The sequence below is a fragment of the Stigmatopora nigra genome, chromosome 11 (genome assembly GCF_051989575.1).
Source record: "Stigmatopora nigra isolate UIUO_SnigA chromosome 11, RoL_Snig_1.1, whole genome shotgun sequence".
Lineage (NCBI taxonomy): Eukaryota > Metazoa > Chordata > Actinopteri > Syngnathiformes > Syngnathidae > Stigmatopora > Stigmatopora nigra.
In genome coordinates, this window is record NC_135518.1 from 13,989,124 (window position 1) to 14,013,858 (window position 24,735).

A 24,735-nucleotide genomic window follows, 5' to 3' on the forward strand; every position below is an offset into this window, starting at 1 on the left:
TCAATGAGTCTACTGCAAAAAATGAAGATTAAAGCAGTTCTAGATGTAATATCTCAGTTCTGTCATCAGCGATTTCCATATTTTAGCTCACAGGTTAGCAAAGAGCCAGATTCACTCATCAAAAGAGCCATATGTGTCTCTTGAGCCATAGATTCCCTACCAATGCTGTAGAGGAATTAAAGGATGATCAGAAGGAAGTGAATCATCGTATCGCAAAAGAACAGAAAATGATAATCTTGTTTGTCTTACAGACTTTGATGGTTCAGTGAATTTGATCAAATGTCCCTTCTTTTTGTGATTATTATGGGGTTTTTTTGCGTTCGTCTTACTCATTTCACCCAAAACGTGTTTCACATCATCGATCGTTTTGGAGGATTACTTTGAAAAAGGCCAACGTCCATTGGTATATGAGTAACGCGTTGGCTGCGTGGAGACAAAAGCTGGCGAGACGTCAACGGCGTCCAGATGTGAAGGGAAATTTACAGTTAAAAAATTCAAACGTTAAAAAAAAAACAAAAAGAAAATGTCCGTCCGCCAAACGCACAGCGAGAGGCCTCGATTAGTTTTTTACGGATAGTAACATTTCATTTATGAGGTGGTATTAGACATATAAATCAAATATTTAAGGATTATTAAAGTCAAGTTATGGACTCATAAGGGTTTTTTTTATCAACATCTTTTATAGCGTGGACAAGGGATTCCATTGAAAACTACTATTGTTGAAATACATTTTAATTCTTAGAAATTGGTGGTTAGTGCTTCAGTCTTACAGTTCTGGGGTCGTGGGTTCGATTCCAGGTTGGTGCTTGCTGTGTGGAGTTTGTATGTTGCGTGGGTTTTCTTGGGGTACTCCGGTTTCCTCAAAAATACCTAAAATATGGATTCTAAGCTAATTTAATGCTAAATTGCTCTTAGCTTTGCGTGATTGGTTGTTTGTCGCTTCGTGCAATGTGATTGGTTGGCCACCGATTGAGGTTGTGCCCCGCCTGGTGTCAGTAGTGAGCTGGGATGGGGTCCAGCACCCCCTGCGACCCTTGGGTGGATAAAAAAATGATTCAATGAATCAGAAAATGAACGTTTTTGTACTGTTATGAGTAGTGTTGGGCAATGGCGGCTTTCTACGATTTATCATAAAGAATCTGCTGATTCAGGGGAAAGAAAACAGGATCCACGTTTGTCTTTTCTGGGAGTGACCGATTGAATTTTTAAGCGTTGGATGCTCGGCGGTCTTTCAGGCGTAACAGATGCCAAGCTTCAATCACACTGAGTGGAGGTCATAAACTAGCGTGCATGCAGCGTTAAAGCGTCGCTTGTCAGTTTCCATTGTGAAACACTGTCTTTTTTATAGCTTGACTATTTTTTGACTGGAGCAAACATTTTCCAAAGAAGTGATTTACGGAACGTCAGTAGGCTTTTTGGTTTTTTCTTCAAAAGTACTGCTTCGAAATGTTGTGTTTGGATTACGGGGGAGGGTGCTGAAGATGAATTTCCTAGTGTAGTAAACCTTTTGCTTTAAATTGTAAATATACTACAAGCAAGTTTGAAACCCTAATATATACTAAACTGAGCAGAATGTTTTTAATTTTTTTTTAACAAAAGCAAAAGTGGCTTGGGACCACTTTGCGATCTTTTTGTATTATAAAATTAATCATAACGCTCATTAAATCGCCAATTTGCTATTGGATATTAAACAGTACTTGGATATTAAACAGTATTTAGATATTAAACAGTACTTGGATATTAAACAGTACTTAGATATTAAACAGTACTTAGATATTAAACATTACTTAGATATTAAACAGTCAACAAATTGACTATTTGTAACCATTTTTCATCGTTTTTTGGCCCGATCTTGACTCAAAAACTGTGAAAACCTTTGGCCAAGTGTACAAAGTTCTCCACTTTTACTTTATGACCAACTTAAATTAATGTAAATAGCACGTGGTAAATCCTCACAGTCCAGGATCAATGTCACAAGATCTGAACTTCACAAGGATTGGCTAATCCCTCTGATTGACTTTGTGCTAACCTCAGGACAAATGTTTACAAATTGGGACTGTCAAAACATCTCTCTGGGATTGATGGAGTAAAATAGAACGAGAGTTTGGAAAAAAAGGGGAGCAAGAAGACGGACGGACGGATGGTGCAGCATAGCATGAGTAATGGATGCTTTGCCCTAGAAAGAAAACCACTTCAACACAAAAGTCTTGTCTTCGGGGACTGGTTTCCCATTATAGGCCTTGGCTTTTAGGTATTATCTAAACCAAAGCTATGGTAGTCAGACCACAGGACATAGCCCAAAGCAGGGTAATGGCTTTTGTTGGAGGTATTGGTTTTATAGCAGGTGACCTTACAACAGCTTCCGTTATGAAAAACGCAAACTTTCAGTTTTCAGTTGGAGAATATATTAACTTAACCCAGACGACTAAAACTTGTGACTTCCCTGGCTTTATATCCCCAACATAGCAATCTGGCCGCCGTGGTAAATTATTGAGTTGGAGATGATGTAACATTGAGACGGGAGATGACCAAGTGGTCTGTCGCCATGGCGATGGGAGCCAAGGAGCTCCAAGAGAGCTTTCATAATAGAGCACTCTTACATCTCCATTTCTTGAATTCTCATGACCCTAAACATTCGAGAATGTTCAAACTTTTACTCTAGTTTGATCTGTGGCTGTCCTAAAAAAAGACTTGATAGGTTCATTAATAATTATGCTTTAATATAATTATAAAACAATACGGAGGTTGTTGGATAGCCATCACGCTGCATCAGCAAATTTCTTAATCGTCCTTCCAGGTCTGCAATCTGGGGTAAAGGTCAGTCCTATTTTCTAGTAAACAGTCCTCGGAACAAGGACTCGGTGACATGTTACAATCCCGATCTCACTCCAGACAAATTAAAGAAGCTCTTAAACAAAAAATACTAAATACACACATATATAATAGTATTACAGAATAACTTCAACAAGACTAGTCACCATGCAGAAGCATAACAGGTCACTCGCTAGAGCCCAAAACCTCCATCGAGGACAAACACCTGTCAAAAAGTCATGGAATCATCTTCCTAGCTGAAACCCCTCCCAGTTTTTCCACCCCGCCCCATCTAGACCACGTAAGCAAAGCAAAGACTAGAACAGGTGTCATTTTTCAGCCTATCTCAAGTTCCAATTGTGTTTCGAAGGTGAGGTGTGGTCATGTGTATTGTTTTGATGCGTTGCCAAGAATTTGAGCGGGAGAACGTTCATCCGGACAGTGTGAAATTACACAACCGAGTTCTTGTTCGCGAAGCTGCCTGTTCTGGATTTCACCTTTTCCAGGATCAGCTTTGGGTCGCACGCGAGATGCCACTAAGTACAATTCAAGTGCTGCCTCTACTACTTAAAACACACTTGAACTTGTGTGTGTTTTTCTCCTTTTAAAGTCCACACAGGAAGGTCAGATCTTGAAATAAACCCAATGTATAATTTACTAATAATAAAACCATCATGAAAATAGGGGAAGGGTAATTATTTTCTAGCATTTCAATTGAAGAAAGTTATTATCCCTTCATAAAAGTTTTTAATGACTTGGAGTAAATTGGTGTAATAACCAAGACTAAATAAATGGCTAGTGGTTAGCGGTTTGGGCTTGCAGTTTTGGGGTCGAGGGTTTGATTTTAGGTCGGTCCTCCTTTGTGGAGTTTGCATGTGGGTTTTCTTTGGGTACTACCAGTTTGTACATACTTGGTTGAACACTTGAAAATTGCCTAAGCCTCACTAGGATCGGTTGTTTGTCGATTGGTTGTTTGTCTCTTTTTGTCCTGTGATTGGCTGGCCATGATTCAAGTTCTGCCCCGCCTGGTGCTCATAGTTAGCTGTGATTGGCTCAAGCATCTCTTGTGACCCTTGTGAGGGTAAGTGGCTCAGAAAATGATTGGATAAATGTATAAATAAATGTAGTACTAGCTTATCTTTGGGAGATGGAGTGAGTATTTTGAACAAGTTTGTCAGGATAGATTTTATAGTGGAGAAAGGTTATGCTATCCTATGTTAAGCTATAAATTGAAAGCTATGCAAATGCAATTTTTTCTTTAAAAATACTCCCAGTTTTTCTGCAAAACAAACAATCGATCTCAGACTATTTAAAAGTTGCTTTTAAAGTTCCTTAAGTCCATCCTTTGTATTTTTTGATCATCAGAAAGCCCATTTTTCACCCTTCATTTGTTTTTGCTTTTTTTTTTTGCAAATTCTCTCCACCTCACTTTCCCTTTCACAGTTCCAATTCATTAAACATTTTTGGCTTGGTCAGCGTTTCGTTTTCCATGACTGTAGCGTTCATCACAGCAGTACTTCTTCTCTTTTTTTTTTTGGAGAAACCCTCATTGGCCTCTCTACTACTCGCAATATAATTAAACCTGCTTGACAGTTGTTATCTTGGGTGGGAAAAAAATGGTGGTCATAGCAAGTGTGTGCCACACATTGAGAGAGCAACGGGATATGAAAAGGAAAAGGGAGGAACATTTGAATTTCGTGGAAACGTCACTCGTCAAATGGATGGATGCAAAGCCTAAAGGTCTGTGGAAAAACATACCAGAACATCGGAGGTGGTCGTAAAATCACATTGTAGTCAGGTTTGGGTTTTAGGACTAGAAAAGTATACTCGGTTTAAAGCAAATCCAATATTGGAGAGTTCGTTCTAACTGGTTTTGACGAGTATTTTTGTCCATTTAGGATATAAATGCCCAATTCCCATTGTTAATTTGCCTTGTCTTTCCAATTGGTGATTTCAGGGCAATGCACCATTTTTGAAAGAAAAACTTGAGTTAATGTGATTTTTTTGGTAGAAATACCTGCATGTCGGTGAAATTTTAGAGTTCTTATGACTAAAGAAAGAATGGTTGACTCCATTTTTGTTTGTACTATAAGATGAGGAATTTTGGCAGATTTGGTAGATTGAATGTAATACTTTATGGTTCTTGAAATCAGTCAAAATGAAGAAAAATGGCTGCCAATTAGAGGTAAAGGAGTTAAAAGTTGAAAAAAATAGTCAATACTATGAAAAAAATAGCAGTTTTTATTTTATAGAGTATTTTGATACGATAGTGGCGGGCGGCACTGTGGAAGAGTGGTTCAGATATGTGCCTCGCAGTAATGAGGTCGAGGGTTCGTTCTATGACCTTTTTGGGTGGTGTGTAGTTTTTTTTGGGTATTTTCCATTGGTAGGAGTGAGTTTGTGAATGATTGTTTGTCTTAAATTGCCCTGGGAATGGCCAATATTAGCTGAGATAGGCTCCAGCACCCTCACAAACCTTGTAAGAATGCATCAAAAAGATCTGATACATGTCACATCTGGGCAAAAAATTCAGTCGACCAACTGTGAGAATATTTTTGACGCATTTCAAAGTGAGATCAGACGCAAAAAGTGTTAAAGAAATGAATCTCTTTTACTATTTTCTGTCATCGCATGAAGCCGCAAAATTGTCCAGCAGCTGGAGAGTCCCAAAGGACTTGTTGTAGTGCGGTATGGGGGGGGGGGGGGGGGGGGGACAAAGGAAATTTCCAATAATCCAGCCTCAAAGTCACGTTGGAAGGAAATGGTTCAGCTGCAAGTTATGTCAGACGGAAAAAGGCATTTCAAATGGGATATTAAAAGGACTATTTCTTCTTCTGTCGGGTGGCCACTATCCATTTCAAAATGTTAGCTCACCTGCTTAACAACGGAAATCCAAGGGATTTCTGGCCTTGTTCCATTCAAAAAATGATCCCATCGTAGATACCCCAATTGGTCTGTGACGGACATTTTCCACGCTTTGTCAAACGGATCACGCAAGTTGATTAAAACATATGAATTTATGACCTACGTTTATGGACTTTTCGGCAAGTCAGACATGGGCAAACTATGGCCTGCGGGCCACATATGGCCCGTTAGGGTCTTTAATCCGGCCCGCCAATGTTGTCTAAATAATTTTTATCTATTTATTTTTCATTTTTTTACCCAAGATGGCGCCGTCACACGGAAGCCAGTTGCAGTAGCTTTGTCCACTCTTATTGTTTTTCGTGTTTTACAGCCCTTCTATCATTTTTTAAATGACATTTTAATATTTCTTAATACATTCCTTTACTTACTTGACTTTGTACTTTATACTTTTTACTTGATGAGTGATGAGTATGTTAATACTTAAGTCCATTTTTTCTGATTAGGTTTCATATGTACTGTTAACGGATGCACTTTTTTATCTATATCATATCTTGTGCTAACCTGGCCCATCTAAATGACATTTTAATATTTTTTAATACATTCCTTTACTTACTTTTCTTTGTACATTATACTTTTGACTTGAATAATGAGTGATGAGTATGTTAATACTTTAGTAGTCCTTTTTTCTGTTTATGTTTCATATTTACTGTTAACGGATGCACTTTTTTATATGTATCGTATCTTGTTGACCAGGCCCATCTGTCAAATGTTTTAAGTCAAAAACTTTGCCCACCCCTTGGGCTAGGTCCTGATTGGTCTCTGTCTTATTTGCGCTACCTTTTGATAATCCTAATAGTTTTTTAGGCTTCTTGTTAACAGCTCTGCAAATGTTTTAACCACCGCCGCATGGTTTTTACAGTTCCTGGCGACAGTCAAAGTTACGACAACCGGTGGTTTTTCCTTCTCCAAATTCTCGCAAAGCCGACGGCTAGACTTGGATCCTCGGGATACCTTTTTTTTACGAGCGACAATGAGACAAAAGGGAGCGAACTGTAGGTCGACCCGCCTCGGACGATAGTACGGGAAGACGTTCCATCTGGATGGAAAACAAAAAGCGGGAAAAGAAAAACTCTGGGAAAAAACGCCGCCCTAATGAGCAGAAGCGGTATGGCGGATGGATGGATGGATAATATTTTGGAATGTTGGCCAGACGTGGCGACCAATGAAAGTGACCACTGTGGGGAAAGGACACAGTTCGTGCAAAGCGCGCCGTAAATCCGTGACTCATGATCAGTTAAAGGCAGACAGGTGAACAATCTCCTTGATTCCGGCAAATATCCACTCGGCCCCAAAGCGGCTCCATAAAAGGGCCACCCAAGCCGTTCCGTGCAGAGGATTATGCGTGGCGGTAAACGTGCCACGGGTCCTTGGGTCGCCCGTTTACTGGTCGCAAGTCCAGCTGGGTGTCGTGGATGCCAACCAATCTGGTTTGAGAACAGTTGACTGTGATAAATGTATATAGGGACAGAGTCTGTGGCGGTTAGGTTTTGGACACTGGCTTAGTTTTGAACAAAATATCGTCAATTTTATTACCTTTTGAGGTCTTTCTTTCGTCTACTCATGCTCGATTTGTGATTCTGCTGCTTTTCTGTAGTTTTTATTGCATTTTGGTATTTTGTTTTTGAACTAGGTCTACATTGTCTTCTGTGTCTTGCTACTGCAAACAAGGTCTTTTCTACTTCTGGTTTGGATTATAATATCCATGTTAAAGTTACCTTTCTGAAGTGTCTGGACAATCCCAGTTTTTGAACATTGGCTTAGTTTTGAGAGAAAATAACAAAATGTCATCATTTTTCTACCTTTGAGGTCTTCTTATGGCTTGGATTATAACATTATTCAGGCTAAAGTTATTTTTTCTCAAGTGTCTGGACCATTGAATAGAATTTACCCGGTTTTTGAACACTACCTTAGTTTTGAGAAAAAAATAACACAAAATACCGTCAATTTGTTTACCTTTTGAGGTCTTTCTTCCATCTGCTCTTGCTCGTTTTTGCTGCTTTTCTGTCTTTTTTATTGCATTTGGGTATTTAGTTTCTTAACTAAGTCTACTGTGTCTTGTAGTTTGCCCATATCTGCTCAATACTACTGCTGTTCCGCTACCTTACGTACTAACTTCTCCGTGAGTGTCCTTTTCCCAGCTGGCTTTGCTGTCTATGTTTTGGTTTGTTTTATTCTTGGCGTACTACTCGTGAAACAAGATTGCCAACGGCTGTGTACAACACCTGGCTTGTATTTAACCAGCCTATAAATAGATTTGATACAAATTAAACCCCTCCTCTTTCTGGTACTGTATAGGCAGGTTAGTCAAGAACAATTGTGTGGATGTGGGTTTAAATTTTTAGTTTGTTGCCATGATGGATTTTAGGTGATTTAGATTTTTTTGACATATTTGGCCAGGTCAAAAACGCATGTTTCTAATCATAATGTAGCTTTAAATAGAGTCTGGGCGTCGCCAATTTCCTTTGCTGACTCAAAGGATGCAACCGCATAAGAACTAATGAATTACAAGTTCACTGGAAATGGTGAAGACTTCCAGAAAATGAGAGTCATTTGGCGATAATTGCCATCGGCCTGTGAGGTCTTCCTTCATAGGTTGAAAGCACAGGTGCGGACGGCCGATGGTTATTTTCCTGTTGAATAAAACTTCCTCTTTTCATGGGAATCATTTTTAAAAGCACATGGTAAGTGCCGGCCGGGATGTGCTTTTCCCACTTAGTCATATTTTTAAGGGTGTGGGAGGTAGTTGTGTGTCTTGGACGCTGTGTCCATTGCGTTGGCAGGACAAAGGGGCTTTGAATAGAGCATCTTTTGGTTTACAGTTGAAATATACTTGGGGTTTTGTCGTTTTTGGGGTTTTATTTATTCAATAATGAGGAAAGTGAATTGGAAATGTTGTCATTTTTAGGTTGGAGATTCTGTAATGAACTCAGTAGGGCATATGTGTCAAAGTGGTGGCTCGGGGGGTTAATTCCGGCCCGCCGCATCATTTTGGGCGGCCCGAGAAAGTGCCGACTTTCTCTTTTAGGATCATATTATAATGAAGAGCATAGATGTATAATACATTTCCTGATTTTTCCCCTTTTCGATCAATAATTGTCATTTTTTTAGTCGATTTTTTTGTGTTTTTAGTTCAAAAATCATTTTTTAAAATCTAAAATAAATTAAAAAGAGTGCCCAATTTCTATTTTAGGATGAAGAGTATAGATGTATATTAAATTTCCGGATTTTCCCCCTTTTTAAATCAATAATTGTCATTTTTTAATCAAATTTTCTGTGTTTTTAGTTCAAAAATCATTTTGTAAGATCTAAAAATATATTTAAAAAACGCTAAAATATATATTGTTTTAGATCTATAAAAAATGGAATATTCCGAGTTTTTAATCCAGTTATTTTAATCCATTTATTAAAAAAAAAAAAATCTAAATATTACTTTCTTTGCTGTAGTGTGAACGGTTAAGCAATGGTAATTATACGATTTTTTTAACAACTACACTGTAGGTTATAACAGTTAAACATACGTAATTTTGGGAGTATTTCGAGATACTTAGAAACGTCAGTTCGTCTCAAACCGTTTCGCCACAGACATAATTTTAGCCGCGATTGGCGTCTAATTCGTACGATGTCCGTGGAGGAAGCGCAAAGTGCTTTTTTCATGTGAAAGCTCTTGTGTAAACGTGGCCCAAGACGGAGGACAGGTGGTTGGGGTCAAAAAGAAGCCATGTATGTGAAACCTGAGGATCCCTCCTCCCTCAACGGAGAAGGTCAGCGACAACACCTGCTTCCGATCAACAACAACGCCGTCTTTACTCAACGTTGGCTGACTGGCGGGATCAATGGCTGTTCACACTGGCTCTCTTGTGGCTCTCGTATGAATGGCTATTCACGCTTTTGCCCCCAGGTGACTTTAGTGAACCTTTAAAAAAAAAAAATAACGTTAGTCCAGACTAGCCGTGACATCATCTTGACTTGGGTCTCAAATCGGGCCATTGAGAAGCGAAATTTAGGCTCAATTCTCACTAAAAACGTAACAGAGATGAGCTTTCTCCATTTATTGGACTTTTGTCTAACTCTTAACATTATGGGATGCTTTTTTTTAAAAACCTTTATCCAAATATACTGTTTTCCTGATGCGTAGTAGTTTAAATTGTCTCCAAAGGAGGTCCATTATTTTTGGAACCATTCTCTACTCAACTGGTGTCAAAGTGGCGGCCCGGGGGCCATATCTGGCCCGCCAAATCAATTTGTGTGGCCCGGGAAAGTCAATCATGAGTGCCAACTTTCTGTTTTAGGATGAAATTAAATGAAGAGTATAGATTTATATTAAATTTCCTGATTTTCCCCCTTTTAAATCAATAATTATAATTTTTAATCAATTTTTTTCAGTGTTTTTAGTTCAAAAATCAGTTTGTAAAATCAAAAAATATATTTAAATTAAGCTAAAATAAACATTGTTTTAGGTTTTACATCTAATATTGAATATGTTGCCTTTTTATTCCCGATTTTTATAAAAATATGTATAAAATATTGCCAATTCATAGACATTCTTGCAAAACATTGAAAACAAACAAATTACTTTACTTCGTACTGCAGTTAGTTGCCAATGACAATTTAAAGACTGTACAGCAGTCTATCATTATTTTAACAGAGTGTAACTTTAGAGGCTGCAATTTCAACTGTCTTTCTTTCATCTTATTTTGAAAACAATCTGCACTCCATAGTTTAGTGACAATTACTTTCAGCACCTTAAAAGCCACAAAAAGCTCAAGCATTTTCAAAACGAAACCGTATTTCCACATCGGAAGAATAGTTTTATTGCCTTACTTTACCGACATTATTGAAATTAATTTGCTTGTACTGCTTTGTTATTGTCATCTTCATTCTTTGGAGTTTTGGTGAGGTTGTCTCTTCTTCAAAGCCAGAGATTGAGTCTTTTCTGGAGTGTTGAATTGTCCTCGGATGTTGGACTATCCGTTAGACCGGGCCAATTTTATGTCATCAGCCTGTAAAGTTACACTAGCTCGACTTGGACTGGTTTTGAGACCTTGTACATGAGATAGAAGTCTTTCCTGCTACAGAATCGTCGGATTTTTTAATAAAATAGCGTCATTTATTGTCGTCAATGTGAAAAATTGACACTTGTTGACATACAAAGAACAACAACGAATGTTCCTTCATAACATTGATAAGTAACAGGTCTTCGTAGATCAAAATGTATGGTGATCACTCATTTTTTAAGCCAAGAAATGCAACTTTAAATCTTAAAATTCAACCCAAGTTCAACTGAGAATTGTTATTTTTTTTGTTAGTATTTTTGGGCAGTTAAAAGGTAAGGTTTTGATCAATTAGTACACGCAAGTATTCGCGAGATGTGACCGTGTCAGTTTTGAGCCCATGAATAGTTAACAACCTCGGAAGGTGAGAAGGAAGCTGGCTTGTCAGTTAAAAATAGCCTTGACTTTGATTTATTTGTGTTTCGTACTAAGTCCAGCCACGTCAAACTGAATTTAAGTGTTCGAAAGGGTGATTGCAACAACCCAAGTGATTTAAAAGCTGATGAAAAAGAGGAATAAATCCATCATCGGCATCAAAAATAGAACACGCAAATCATCACAAAGATTATCCACATCAAGTGGGACCTAAAATCGAGCCTTGTGAGACGACCTATTGGACAAGTCGCCTTGGATATGCCGACTGTGGTGCTCGGACGTTTGGTCGCCAGTCTTTTGGTCGGCGGTCAAATGGTGACAAAGAGTTTACTGTTGAAAGCAACTCTCAAAATTTTATTCATGAGAGAGTTTAATATCTAAGAGAGAGAGTTTAATATAAGTACTTTTTAATATCTATGTACTGTTTAATATTTAAGTACTGTTTAATATCTAAGTACTGTTTAATATTTAAGTACTGTTTAATATCTAAGTACTGTTTAATATCCTAGTTCTGTTTAATATCTAAGTACTGTTTAATATCTAAGTACTGTTTAATATCTAAATACTGTTTAATATCTAAGTACTGTTTAGTATCTAAATACTGTTTAATATATAAGTACTGTTTAATATCTAAGTACTGTTTAATATTTAAGTACTGTTTTATATCTCAATACTCTTTAATATCTCAGTAGTCTTTAATATCTAGGTACTCTTTAATATCTAAGTATTGTTTAATATCTAAGTACATTTGACCAGCGACCAAAAGACCGGCGACCAAAAGACCGGCGACCAAACGTCCGGTCACGGCCATCTATGCAACTTTCGCATTAAAATGCAAAGGGACTTTTCCCTTCAAATAAAACCCAATCCCAATTGAAGAGAGTCATTTTCAGCACGTAGCAATGGCGTATAGAATTTAATTGTAACTCCTCGACTTTCTTTAAAAATCCCACACCCTAATTTGTCACCTCCACACCTCATTAAGAAAGCCCTCTCGGACACAGCAATGACACGGATGCATGGTAGTCATGGAGGCCTGTTTTTGGAGTTCCTCCTCTAAGTGCTCTTTCCATGTTCTAAGTATAGCTTTTGCAAATCACCTCCCCTGCTATGCACAGCTTGAACCAAGCCTGCTTCACTTAGCCATTTTTTTTGCTCCAAATTCAGATAAAATTGATCAAGCTTCCCAGTAAAGATGGCCTGGTCCACTATCAAAACCTAAACCTGGTCTACTAACACTCTACCGACTCAAACCCAAACGAGTACGCAGAGATTTGCAGCAAGATTTAAAAAAAAACGTGTCAAATAGTCTTTTTGATGATGTGCACTGAAAGTTAAATCCTTTTAATATTGCCATATTTATTTTGGGTTTAGTATGTATTTGTCGCTTAGCAAGTCACGTAGTAGTATACGCTAGGCCGGCCTTCTCCAGAGTTTAAATTGGGGTCAAGCCCGCCCAGCTTCTAAAATTAGTTTGACACCCCCTGAATTGTAGGCCCTTCAAAACAAAATTAAAGAGAAACCTCAGCTTTTTTCTGGATATTCTCATGCAGTTTGCTTGCCATTAATTTCAAGTGTCACCACTGTCTCTTTAGTTAGATAAGTCCAAAGTAGTCAATTATAGTTTGCAAATGTAAAGAAAAGACGCCATTTGGCAGAAGGAACTTGAAAAAAAAATCTTAAGCCCTGGAATTGCACTCTATATATAAAATAGAGAATATGGAAACATACTGTATATATGATTGGATTGGATAACTTTATTCATCCCAAATTCGGGAAATGTTGTTGTTGTTGTTAAGTCACTTCACACATTTTAGACATAAATAGATAGGTAATAATTAAGTTAATAAATAAATGAATAGATATATAAATAAATAAGTGTGTTGCTGAAATATATATACATATATATATAGACACAAACATACACATACATATATATATAGACACAAACATACACATACATATATAAGCATATACATACATACATATACATACATACACATACATATAAGCATATATATATATATATATATACATACAAACACATACATATAAGCATCTATATATACATACATACACATACATATATAAACATATATATACATACATAAACAGATAAGCATATATATACATAAACACATATATAAACATATATATACATACGCACATATATAAGCATATATACATACATACACATACATATATGAGCATATATATATACATACGCATACATATACATACATACACATACATAAGTATATATATATACATACATACACATTCATATGTATAAGTATATATATACATACATACACATTCATATATATAAGTACATATATACATTTATACACACATATGTAAGCACATATATGCATACATACACATAGATGTACTTCCATGGTATATCTTAACACTGAGCCATTTGTTTTGTTAAAGAGCCTGACAGCTGAGTAGTAAAAAGTATATTCTGTGACTTCATTCCAATTAGATGCAAGTCTCAAAAGTGCCATTACAGTTGAAGACCAATTGCAATGATCTGTAAATCCTTCTAAGAGCATCACATATTATTTAGATATCAATTGTTGCTAATTATCGTACAGACCCCCAAGTCAAAAACTCCAGAGAACTTTGGCACCGAATCCAATCCCGCCCCCTCTGCCAGGACTTTAAGAATAGACTACTCCCTCAACAGACACACAGAAGACACTGACAGTCCCAAGAAAAAATTGAAAAGCATAAGAAAATCATAGGAAGGAACCCACATCCAAGAAGCCTTTTTGTCGTCTCTGCGGTTTCTGACATTTCTAAAACAACGCCATTGACTTAACGGCTTCACTGTTGTGCCGCCTCAGACTCCACCTCGTCATTTTTCTCCCAATTTTGCACGAACCATCTGTCAAAAAGAAAAAATCCCCAAACCAACCCACGTAAAAGTGTCAATTACCCTGAACCCTAACAACCAAACATCATTCTCTAAAACCCACTCATCGCAATTCCCGCGCATACTACTACGACGCCAATCAATCATATCGCCTTCCCGTCGCAAAAACTCCCGATAATGACAATCCCAGATGTGGTTTTAATAAGTACGACTGAAGCTAACCTTCCTGCGACAAGTTAAAAGTGAAAAAATGGCAGCTGTTTACGTTTTTTGTGTCTTCTCAAGAAAAAACTAGCGCTAGCAGAGGGTACCCTGAACCAATATGGTTTCCATTAGGGACACTTCATATTTCACATCTTTTTTATCAGGAGGATGGGGGGTGAAGTCAAGGATGGTTTGGAACTAGCGCCACCGCAATCTAAAAATACGGTAATGTGCCACGGTTGGAGCTATAGTAATACGCCCATCGCATGCATCGGAATGATTTAGTACGCATGCTTGAAAGCCGTCTCGTCTATTTACATGGTCACGCATTATATAAGCCTGATGGATCTCCTTTACTGCTTGCCATGAGTGGCAGATTTTGAACCGCGTACAAAGACGTCGCCGGAGAGAGAGACGTCTATTAAAAAAACGTTAGCCTATAAATATGCTCGCATCTACCATTTTTGGTGGTTGAGGTTTTTTCGCTGCAATTTCTATTTTGGAAAAGATTCTTAAGGAGAGGCCCCAAAGAGCCTGAATGGCTGGCTAACTGATTATTTGAGGCATAATAAATGCAGTACAGTGAAATTAGGGGAGTCGGTGGTGTAGTTGTTGTGATCGGGGTAGGATTCGTTTTGGAAATTTGCTCGGGAGTTGGTTTAAAATCGGGTAATTTGTTTAGTAAAAGAAGATTCTAATTCTATCGTGGTTAAGCGATGATGTTTTTAATTGGAGTGGTTTGTTTTGAAAGTGTTGTGTTTAGTTTTTATTGATTTGGGTGCCTACACTGCCCTCTGGTGGCAGCAGTGAGTAGTTCTCGTCTATAATGGTTGCGTTAAGACTTTCGGAATGAGTGGAGGAAGGTTTTGATACAAAATTTATGGCAAAACCATATAATAATAATAACTTATTTGGACAAATAAGTGTGTTTATTTTGATTTTCTTAATTTTTAAACTTTTTGTTGATGCAAAATACAATTATTTCAATGTATGCCAGTGGGAATAGGTTTAAGCAGTTTAGACATGTAAGTAGTACATTTAAGTGTGTCATTAGTATAGTGTGTAATGTAATTTTTTTTTTTATAGATTCATGCATTGGTTGTATTGAACATAATGAAAAAATAAGAGCCACATTTAGGATGAAAGTGCAATTCTGGACTGTTTGAAGTGTTTAATTTTGGATTTAAAGCTCTTTTGAAGGCAATGACTTGAGTCTGACTGTACTTGAAACTAGAAATCTGACTCAACTTTTTATAGGCTTGAAGTTTGCATTTACTGGATGCCATTTACTGTACACGTCTTAGTAATATTTCTGGGATTTTCAAGGTGACCTTGCGTTTTCATGAGTTTAATTTCAGTGTATTTTGTGCAACTTTTGCATTTGAAATCCACGTCAAACTGAGTAAACATCTCAAATAATAATGACCATGGTAAGAATACGTCAGTTTTCAAATCCTGGTCATGTTCAGTAAGTTTAGTTTAAAAAAAAACGTCTGTTTTGTATTTATTTCCCAGCTGCTGTAAAGCAGCACTTCTTCAAATCCAGCCAACTTGTTGACTTGTGAGCACAAAGCGAAGAATGCAAAATTCCTAGAACAGCACGAAGGGATCACAATTCACAGAGAATGCTCGGTGGAGTGTTGCTTGTCATAAATCACGCTCTCGTTTGCCGACACCCCCGTCAACCAATCATTATGTTTGCATCGAACGTGGCGTCATTATCGGTTTTCGTCCTCTACGAGTTCATTTTTCATTGAGACTAAAAATGGTACGATACAAAAAATCTTCTTGGCGTTGGTTGAGGTGTTTTTTAATGTGTTTATAAATCTGTCAGTGGTGGCAAGCATGCATGCGAGAACAATGCCTGGAATTTAACAGGAATAAAAAAAGGCATTTTGTTGACAGGTCCATTTTTTAGTTTGGAGATTTAACAGCGTACAAATGTAGTGTTTGCTTATTTTCGTTGGCTTGCGTTTTAGAAAATCTGGATGTGGCCAAATTCCATCATTATTCACCTCAGATTGTTGAAGATTTTGTAAAATTGTTTGCAGTAATTCTATTTTTACGACTATAAATCGTACCTGAGTGTGTAAATCTCGCTGGACAAAGAATATATGTGTATATATAAGGCGCACTGGACTATAAGTCGCATTGGGCTTTAAGTCACATTTTTGGGAGGACATTTTTTGTAGTAGTAATGTTGGTACTAGTCAAAACTAGGAAAATTGTGTGATTTATACTCTGGAAAAGATGGTAATTTGGGTAGTAACATAAATCATACCTGGGTGATTAAGTCTTACTAGACAAAGAATACACAAATGTATATAAGGTGCACTGGACTATAAGTCGCATTTTTGGGAGGACATTTTTTCGTAGTAATAATGTTGATGTTAGTCAAAACTAGTAAAATTGTGTTACTTGTACTCTGGGAAATATGGTAATAATCTGAATGGAATATTGGAATACTTGGAACCTTAGTGACCCACGTTGTTTTTTGTTGTGATAATTCAAATGCCATAAATTGGTGCTAAAAATCCCACAAAAAGTAAATTACTACTTGTATTTCTAATTAAAATCGATCACAATATTGCACTAATGACGAAATACACTTAAGTGTACACCAAGTGATGAGCTATGGTGATTTTTAGGGAGGAACATTTCCAAGTGTGCAATTGCAAATTAACGAGCATCATGTTACCATGTGAAATTAAAGGCTTTTAGGATCCTAGTTTGTGATATATATTTACGGCAGGCCTGAAATTTCACCTGCCCCGTCACTCAACGCCCGCTTTGGCCCCCCAATTGAAAAAAACGGTGGACGCAACTGCTGCCGGGGGCCGCAGCTGCGTCCCCGGGACACGCAAAGTCCACAGAAATGGTGAAAGGTTGAAAGGTCGCCACCTCTTCGCCACTCTGTCTTCTCAGCAGCGACACGGCAACGTCCCCCCCCTTTTTCATGGCCCCCCCAAACCCCCTCGGGGTAGTGTAACGGCGCCCCGTGTCACAAGTGTGTACGTCAACCCGCTCATGTCCACACAGCTGGGGGTGATTTAACGCAGGGGTCAAGGTCGGGAAGCAGATGGGCTTTTTTGGAGAACCTTCCGTGTGGACATCGTCAGCTTAATTAGCTTTTTTTTTAATATATGGACCTCTAATGGGGACTTGGAGAGTTTAATACTAAGTCATGTTATTTTACACTTTTATGTTGAGGTATTCCAATGTTGTACAAGGCCGATATCAAAGGTCTTGTATTGGATTTAATTATAGAAAAGACTTAATATTGGTTTGGGTCTAAAGCAGGGGTGTCAGACTCGGGTTGGTTCGCAGGCCGCTTTAATGTCCATTTTAGATATAATATTTTGATATTTTTTTAATAAATGGATTAAAATAACTAGATTAAAAGCCCTGAATATTCTATTTTTAAAGATTTGGGAACAATGTATATTTTAGCTTTTTTATATATATTTTTAGATTTTACAAAATGATTTTTAAACTAAAAACACTTAAAAATGGACTAAAAAAATGACAATTATTGATTTAAAAAGGGGAGAATCAGGAAACTTAGTATACATCTACACTCTTTATTTGAATTAGATTCTAAAACAGAAAGCCAGCACTCATTATTGACTTTCCCGAACCACAAAAAATGATCCACCTGGCCCGATTTGGCCCTCTTACCGCCACTTTGACACATCTACTCTAAAATCTTAATTCGTTTTCAAAAACTTCTGCTTTCATGCCACTCTTGCCCCAATGATGTTTTTTTTTATTCCACTCTTTCCCCTTCTCAATGTTTATTTTACATCCCATAGACAATTCTGCAATAGTCCATTTTTCTCTAACTTCTTATAAATAACTGCAAACGACCACTCCTTTACGACTCCCACTGCAAAACCAAATCAATCATAGTACTGCTCTGACAAGGGTTATCAGTCCTCCACTATTCCCCATGTTTACTCTGCCCCCCCCCCCCTCCCACGAGAGCCTCATTTCCCCCCACCTGACGCCCCCCCACCCAACCACCCCATGGCTTAACACTGCACTTTTCCAAAGCAGGTGCGAGGGGGTCGCTGAGTAAGTCAAACATGATTTTTGGAGGCCTGCTCTAGAATGTCAACGGAATCCCTCCAAGCAGGGCTTCTTGACCTGCAATCAAATCCCCCATCCCCATCCCCACCCCGACAAGGGTCCGAATAAGCACATGTTACTCATCCACCTGCACATTGACAGGCAGACGGGCCGTGTCACAACAATCCCCGAACCCCCCCGTGCCCTTGCATAACCTTTGCCAACCCCCCCAAACCCCTCCAGATGACCCCCAGAGACCCTCACGGCCATCTGTTACGGGGCTTTGGGGATGTGTTGATTGGCTTGGGGGGTGGGGGGGGGGGGTGAAGGGTAGGCCTCCAGGCTCCTGGATGGCTAATAGGCACGGAGGAGATTTGGAAAAGAATGTGGTTAGGAGACAAAAAGTATTGAGCCAACGTTTACTAAGCTGCCCTTTGCTTTATGAAGAATATTGGGCTTGTGTGGGGTTCACTTCAAAAGTTTTTAGTTTGTAAAAATGGAATTAGTGGTTACCTTTGTTGATGCTATACGCTTTTGATGATCAAGTTCTGTCCTTATAGTGAGTCAGGGCCGGTGCTCGGACGTTTGGTCGTCGGTCTTTTGGTCCCTTTGGTCGCCGGTCAAATGGTGACAGTTTACTGTTGAAACCAGCTCTCAAAATTATATTCAGGAGAGGGAGTTTAATATCTAAGTACTGTTTATTATCTAAGTCCTGGTTAATATCTAAGTACTGTTTAATATTTAAGTACGGTTGAATATCTAAGTACTGTTTTATATCTAAGTATTGCTGAAAACAGTATATATTTAGATAATAAACAGTACTTGGATATTAAACAGTACTTAGATATTAAACAGTACTTAGATATTAAACAGTACTTGGATATTAAACAGTACATAGATATTAAACAGTACTTAGATATTCAACAGTACTTAGATATGAAACAGTACTTAGATATTAAACAGTACTTAGATATTAAACAGTACTTAGATATTAAACAGTACTTAGATATTAAACAGTACTTAGATATTAAACGGTAAACTAGCCATTTTAATTGTGCATTTTCGTCCAAGTCTTATCAAGGGAGACGATATTTTTCGACCTTATCTTCCCGTTGACACTCCATCTGGCAAATCCTACGTTCAGTTGGACGCCCGACACCTTGCTTTCACTGCAAGGCGTGACTTGTTTGCATGTGAGAAAATGCAAAAAGGTTCTATCCACACATAGAAAAACAACTCTGCGTACTTTAGTCTCAATTGCAATATTCAACAATTCGTATTCCACAAAAGAACGATCTTTGCCACTTACTTTCACCAACAACTGTTTAGTTTTTTTGTTGGCAAGACTGCAGATGTGCGCTTAGCTGACAAAACCATTTTGGCTCGACGCCAGCACGAGAGCAAGCCATGTGAGACCAATGATGTCACAATCATGTCTTGGCTTTATTTTTTTTTTTACTGGCTTGCAGCTCATTGGCTGTGTAGGTTTACTCTTAATGCCGCAATCATTCCCCTATGTACTCACGCACTATTTAATGATTCACACTGGGATACCCAACCACTGGGAGGACCGACCTGGAATCGAACCCTCGACCGCAGAACTGTGAGGCTGATGCACTAACCATAGTGATACAAACGACGATATATGCTCTAGCACGTACTTAAGAGACAATTTGGGGTGTTGCACCAGCTTAGCATGCAAGTTTTTGGGGGGTGTCGGAGGAAGCGAGGTAGCCTGAGGAAAAATAAATTTTAGGCATTATTCATATTCACTTTATCAGCGCAAAAGTCATGTTTTTTTTCTGTAAAATTATGCTGAATATTGTTGACGAGGGTTTGGCTCAAAATTATATCCATGAGAGAGAGTTTAATATCTAAGTACTGCTTAATATCTAAGTACTGTTTAATATTTAAGTACAAAACAATAGATAATTATATATTAAACTCTCTCATGAATATAATTTTGAGAGCTGATTTCAACAGTACTTGGATATTAAGCAGTACTTAGATATTAAACAGTACTTAGAAATTAAGCAGTACTTAGATATTAAACAGTACTTAGAAATTAAGCAGTACTTAGATATTAAACAGTACTTAGATATTAAACAGTACTTCGATAATAAACAGTACTTAGATATTAAACTACTTTAATATTAAACAGTACTTAGATATTATACAGTACTTAGATATTATACTGTACTTAGATATTAAACAATACTTAGATATTAAACAGTACTGAGATATTAAACTCTCTCTTTTAAATTTAAAAAAACTCATTTCTATCGCTCAATTGGACTCCTATCATTTAATTCCCATCGACGTTTGTCATATTTTGTCATTTAATATCCAACTCCCATCCAATCTTTGATGCCACTTAGCATTCATTTTCCAGTAACCAAAAGGTCATGTTACGTTCCACCTAAAAAAACACAAACTAACTGACGTTTATTTGCTCATGACATCACCACTCCAGGAAATTTAGACAAAGCGCGGATGGATCCGACACCCCCAGGTTGAGGTTATTTGGCGTCCAATAGGAGGACAAGGTCAAAATGTCTGTTATGCAGGCAAAAAAAAAAGAAAAAAAGGTGTCAAAATGACAGCCATAAAGCAGGCGAAGCACTGAGAGGCAAAACAGAAACCAGAAGCACCCGCAGATTAAAAGGATTACCCCCTTGTCACGCACCCTCTCCGCCCCAAAATAGAACATCTAATCTCCCGCCCCACCGCACATTTTAGTCATCAGGACCCCTGTGGTGAACGCCATTTCAAGTCCCGACGCCATTCGGTGGTGCTAGAGGCCCGCAAGCCCTGATGGCAAGAATTTCACTGCATTTTTTTTAGTTCTTGTCAACTAAATGGCAATTTTAAGTCAATTTGAAGAGTACAAAAAAGTATTTTAATATCTGTCATGAGGCTTTCTTGTATTGTAGGCCAGTTTATACAAAACCTGATTGGTTTAAGACTAAATAAATGACTATTTAGTTAAGATAGAAAAGGATTAGTTAAGTCAAATTAAGAGGTATAACATGATTGGCAAGGTGGGGGGGGGGGGTTTGTGTTATTTGTATTGAGGGGAGATACTGACATCTTGAGGAGAAGGTATGTTATTACAGAATAAGTTATAATATAATTTTTTTGTCTTTTTTGGTGCATAACGTCGTCTTTGTTTGGAATATTACATAAATTGTTAATTAAATCAAATTAATAGATAGAGAACAGGTTAGTATGTATTAGTATGCATGTACTTGGGTATAAGTGACATCATCAAAAGGGGACATTTTTTCCCAGAACTTTTTTTTCCAGAAAAAATAATATATTTTATTTTTTTGCATTGAGTAACTATTTATTACTCCAAAATGTTGTATTTTCCTTCCCATGAAAGTCACAGTCACATTTAGAATACAACTAATATTGCATTTATATGCCATATATTTTGAGAAAAGTTAAAATCTAATTCCCGACAGATCCTGAATCAGCTAAACACCCCAAAAAATACACATTTATCTTTATTAGAGCTGTTTTATTTTCCCCATCAGAAGTAGTAAAAGCCATACATACAATGTAGCCATCCCAAAATGACAACACTATCTATACAAACATTGGAACACATTTTCTAAAGTCTGAAAATATGGGGCGCACTGGGGGGTCTTCAATGGGTGGGCACTGGGATGCCAACATATACATTCTCCCCAGTCCAATCCACTTATTTTCCCAGCATGCACTTGTAAGCATTTTTTACTCTATTTTTTGACATAAAATTAAAACTTAAATTCTTAGTAATATCCTGCATGCATTTTTCAGTTAATACATACAGTTGTCATTGTATAAAAATGCAATTTTAAGTGCTTAATCTTCCCAATATCTCTTTTTAATGAAGTATTTTTGATGTACTTTGGATTTATTTCAAGCCCTGAATTTTTTGTCAGGATTTAATGCAGGTTTTAAACCAATACATGCTTTTATTACATGCCCTTTTTTATCTCAAAATGCAAAGATAGGAATTATTTTTAAGATACACTTGCCAAAGTATATTTCATTTAAAGTTATTTTTGTACGAACTGTAGTTCCCAACATTTATTCCAAGGCACACATTTTTTTTCATTTGCAGTAATGACATGATACATCAACAAAAAAATGTGACAAGTGTATATTATGGTGGAATAATCACAAATGTATGGAATTATGGTTAAAGGTGGGCCTTTGCTAAATGAAATACAAACAAGTGGAACAATTCTGCCATCTAGTGGAAGAGAATTTAGTTGTTACTCAAATTACTGTACACATATGTAGCTGGTTAATACTCATATGAAAAATATTTGGTGTATATTGTGGTAGTAATAATGCTACTATGCAGTTTTTTCGTATATCACTGGTCGACATTAACCGCGATATTTGAGGGATTACTGTAAATAAATAAAATGGTGGAAAATAAATTACGTGTAAAATCAAAGAGGAAAAAAATATGAAATAATAATTGGATTTTGCCTTGGGAATTTTTTTAATAGTTAATTTTATCCATATTTTTTTAAAGAAAAGGTAAAACCGCTAAGTGCTCGATTTGGGCAACAAATATTTCTAATATTGGACTAACTAAGCATATTAATTATTATTATTTTGATGAGGATAAACAAGATTAAAAATAAGCCAGTGATACACTCTCATACATCTTATATAAGAATGCACTGTATATGTATTTGCATATTTTTTTACATAAAATGTGTACAAGAAAGCGACAAAGCCAAAAAAATAAATATCCTTATATATTTATATCTGCATATGTATATTTATATATTTACTTAGCTTGCTTTAAGGGTAGCATGTGAATTAATATGTTTTGTTTTGGCCAGCTGGTGAGAATTATGAATAATAATTCATAAAATAAAAACAGTGTCATGGTACAGTGCTTTTCTATAAAGCTGATTATCCACAGAAAATTATATTTTTGATTAAAAAAGATGCACAGGTGGATTTTTTTTTCTAAATCATAATTTTTGCGCAATAATTTTGGATATTTAACCCTCGTTTGTTTCTTAAAAATAACAATAAATGGGTCAATATGACCCGCTCGTTTAAGAATAAGAAAAAATATCACATTGCGTATTTTTTGTTGATTTTTGGACGAATTAAAAATTGAAAAAACATGGAAAAATTAATAATTTTTCAATTTTTGATAGCAATTCCATAAGTGAGATTACAGGAGGGTTAATTAACAAAACCTCTTTGTTTTTCCTTGTTTTTGTTGAATTTTTTCATTTAAAAAAGCAGTTTTCCCCCAAAAAATCAGGCACCAAGTCAACTAAAAACAATCCAACCCACCAAGGCAAAAAAATATTTACATACAGCACATAACAGGCTGTTAAAACAAATAAAATATGCAAAAAAGACCCCTGTAATGTGGTCCATTATTGACCTACAGTATCAGTACATACACAATGAAAACAATCCAGCAGCCATGTTTGTTTTTTACAAAAGAAAACGTTCAAAAAATCTCTCCCGCCATGCAAGCCCTGACTAGTACTTCTTTTTTTATCGTTTTTTTACAAAAACTATCTTTGGTTAACTCCTCAAAAAAAGTGAAGATTTACAATCCAACAAAGGTTACATTTCTTAACTTTTCTTCTTTTTGTGTATAAACAAAACCACAGCATCCCAGTTTTGACTGAAAAAAAATCAAATATGGCAACCAAAAATAATAATTTCTCACTTTTTATAGCATAGCAAAGAAAATAACTTTTCAACGCTCTTTTTTAAATATTTGGATGCCTTTTCAAAGTCAATCAAAAATGAAATATGAGGCTTTATGAAAACCACGTACAAAAGAAATGTTGTCAATTCTCGGAAAAGGCCTTTTATTTTGAAAAAAAACTTTTTATCACCAATCCTTCTTTAATTCCACACTTTTTGATCTTTTTTATTTATAATAGTGCCACATTCCTTTTTTTAAGGTCAAATCTGGTTCGCCATTCAAAACTAAACAAAAAAAACTTTCACACATCCAAAAATTTCTCAATTTTTCTTCGTCTCATCTGGCCACGCCCCTTTTTTTGCACTTCCTCAGGTCCACTTTGTAGTCCGTCCGCAAAGAAAGGCACAAGCGCGCAAAAAAAAAACGAAGAAAAAAATAAGGCTTACATGCCGAGAAGCAAATAATGGGCGTGTCCATCGACCAAAAAAGGGCGTGAAAATAACCAAAGGCATTTTTAGGGGTGAGAAAAATAGGGGAGAAAGTGCCAGGGTTTGCTTAAAGGAGATCATCGCTTTTGTAATGTAACCATGCGGGTGACAAAGTTGACAATGGCACTGGCAGGCTGGTCCGGGTCCATTTCGGCGAAAAGATGGCTCACGTTGTCTGTCGTGCTTCCTTGTTTTCGCGCCACGAAGCCGAACAACCTGGAAAAATACGACATAAGTTGATAT

The 24,735-nt window shown here is 37.0% G+C and overlaps 1 protein-coding gene and 1 long non-coding RNA gene across 3 annotated transcripts in view; one reads left to right on the forward strand and one right to left on the reverse strand.

Annotated features, from left to right (window-relative positions):
• The window catches only part of LOC144204171 (uncharacterized), a 70,219-nt gene that overhangs the window by 44,654 nt on the left and 830 nt on the right, over nucleotides 1-24,735 (forward strand). The gene's annotated exons all lie outside the window — the stretch shown is intronic.
• tns1b (tensin 1b) overlaps nucleotides 24,164-24,735 on the reverse strand; it is a 78,142-nt gene continuing 77,570 nt past the window's right edge. The window contains exon 34 of the mRNA XM_077727973.1: nucleotides 24,164-24,708. Coding sequence (XP_077584099.1) covers nucleotides 24,570-24,708 — 139 coding nt within the window. The 3' untranslated portion in view covers nucleotides 24,164-24,569. The remainder of the gene's footprint in view (nucleotides 24,709-24,735) is intronic.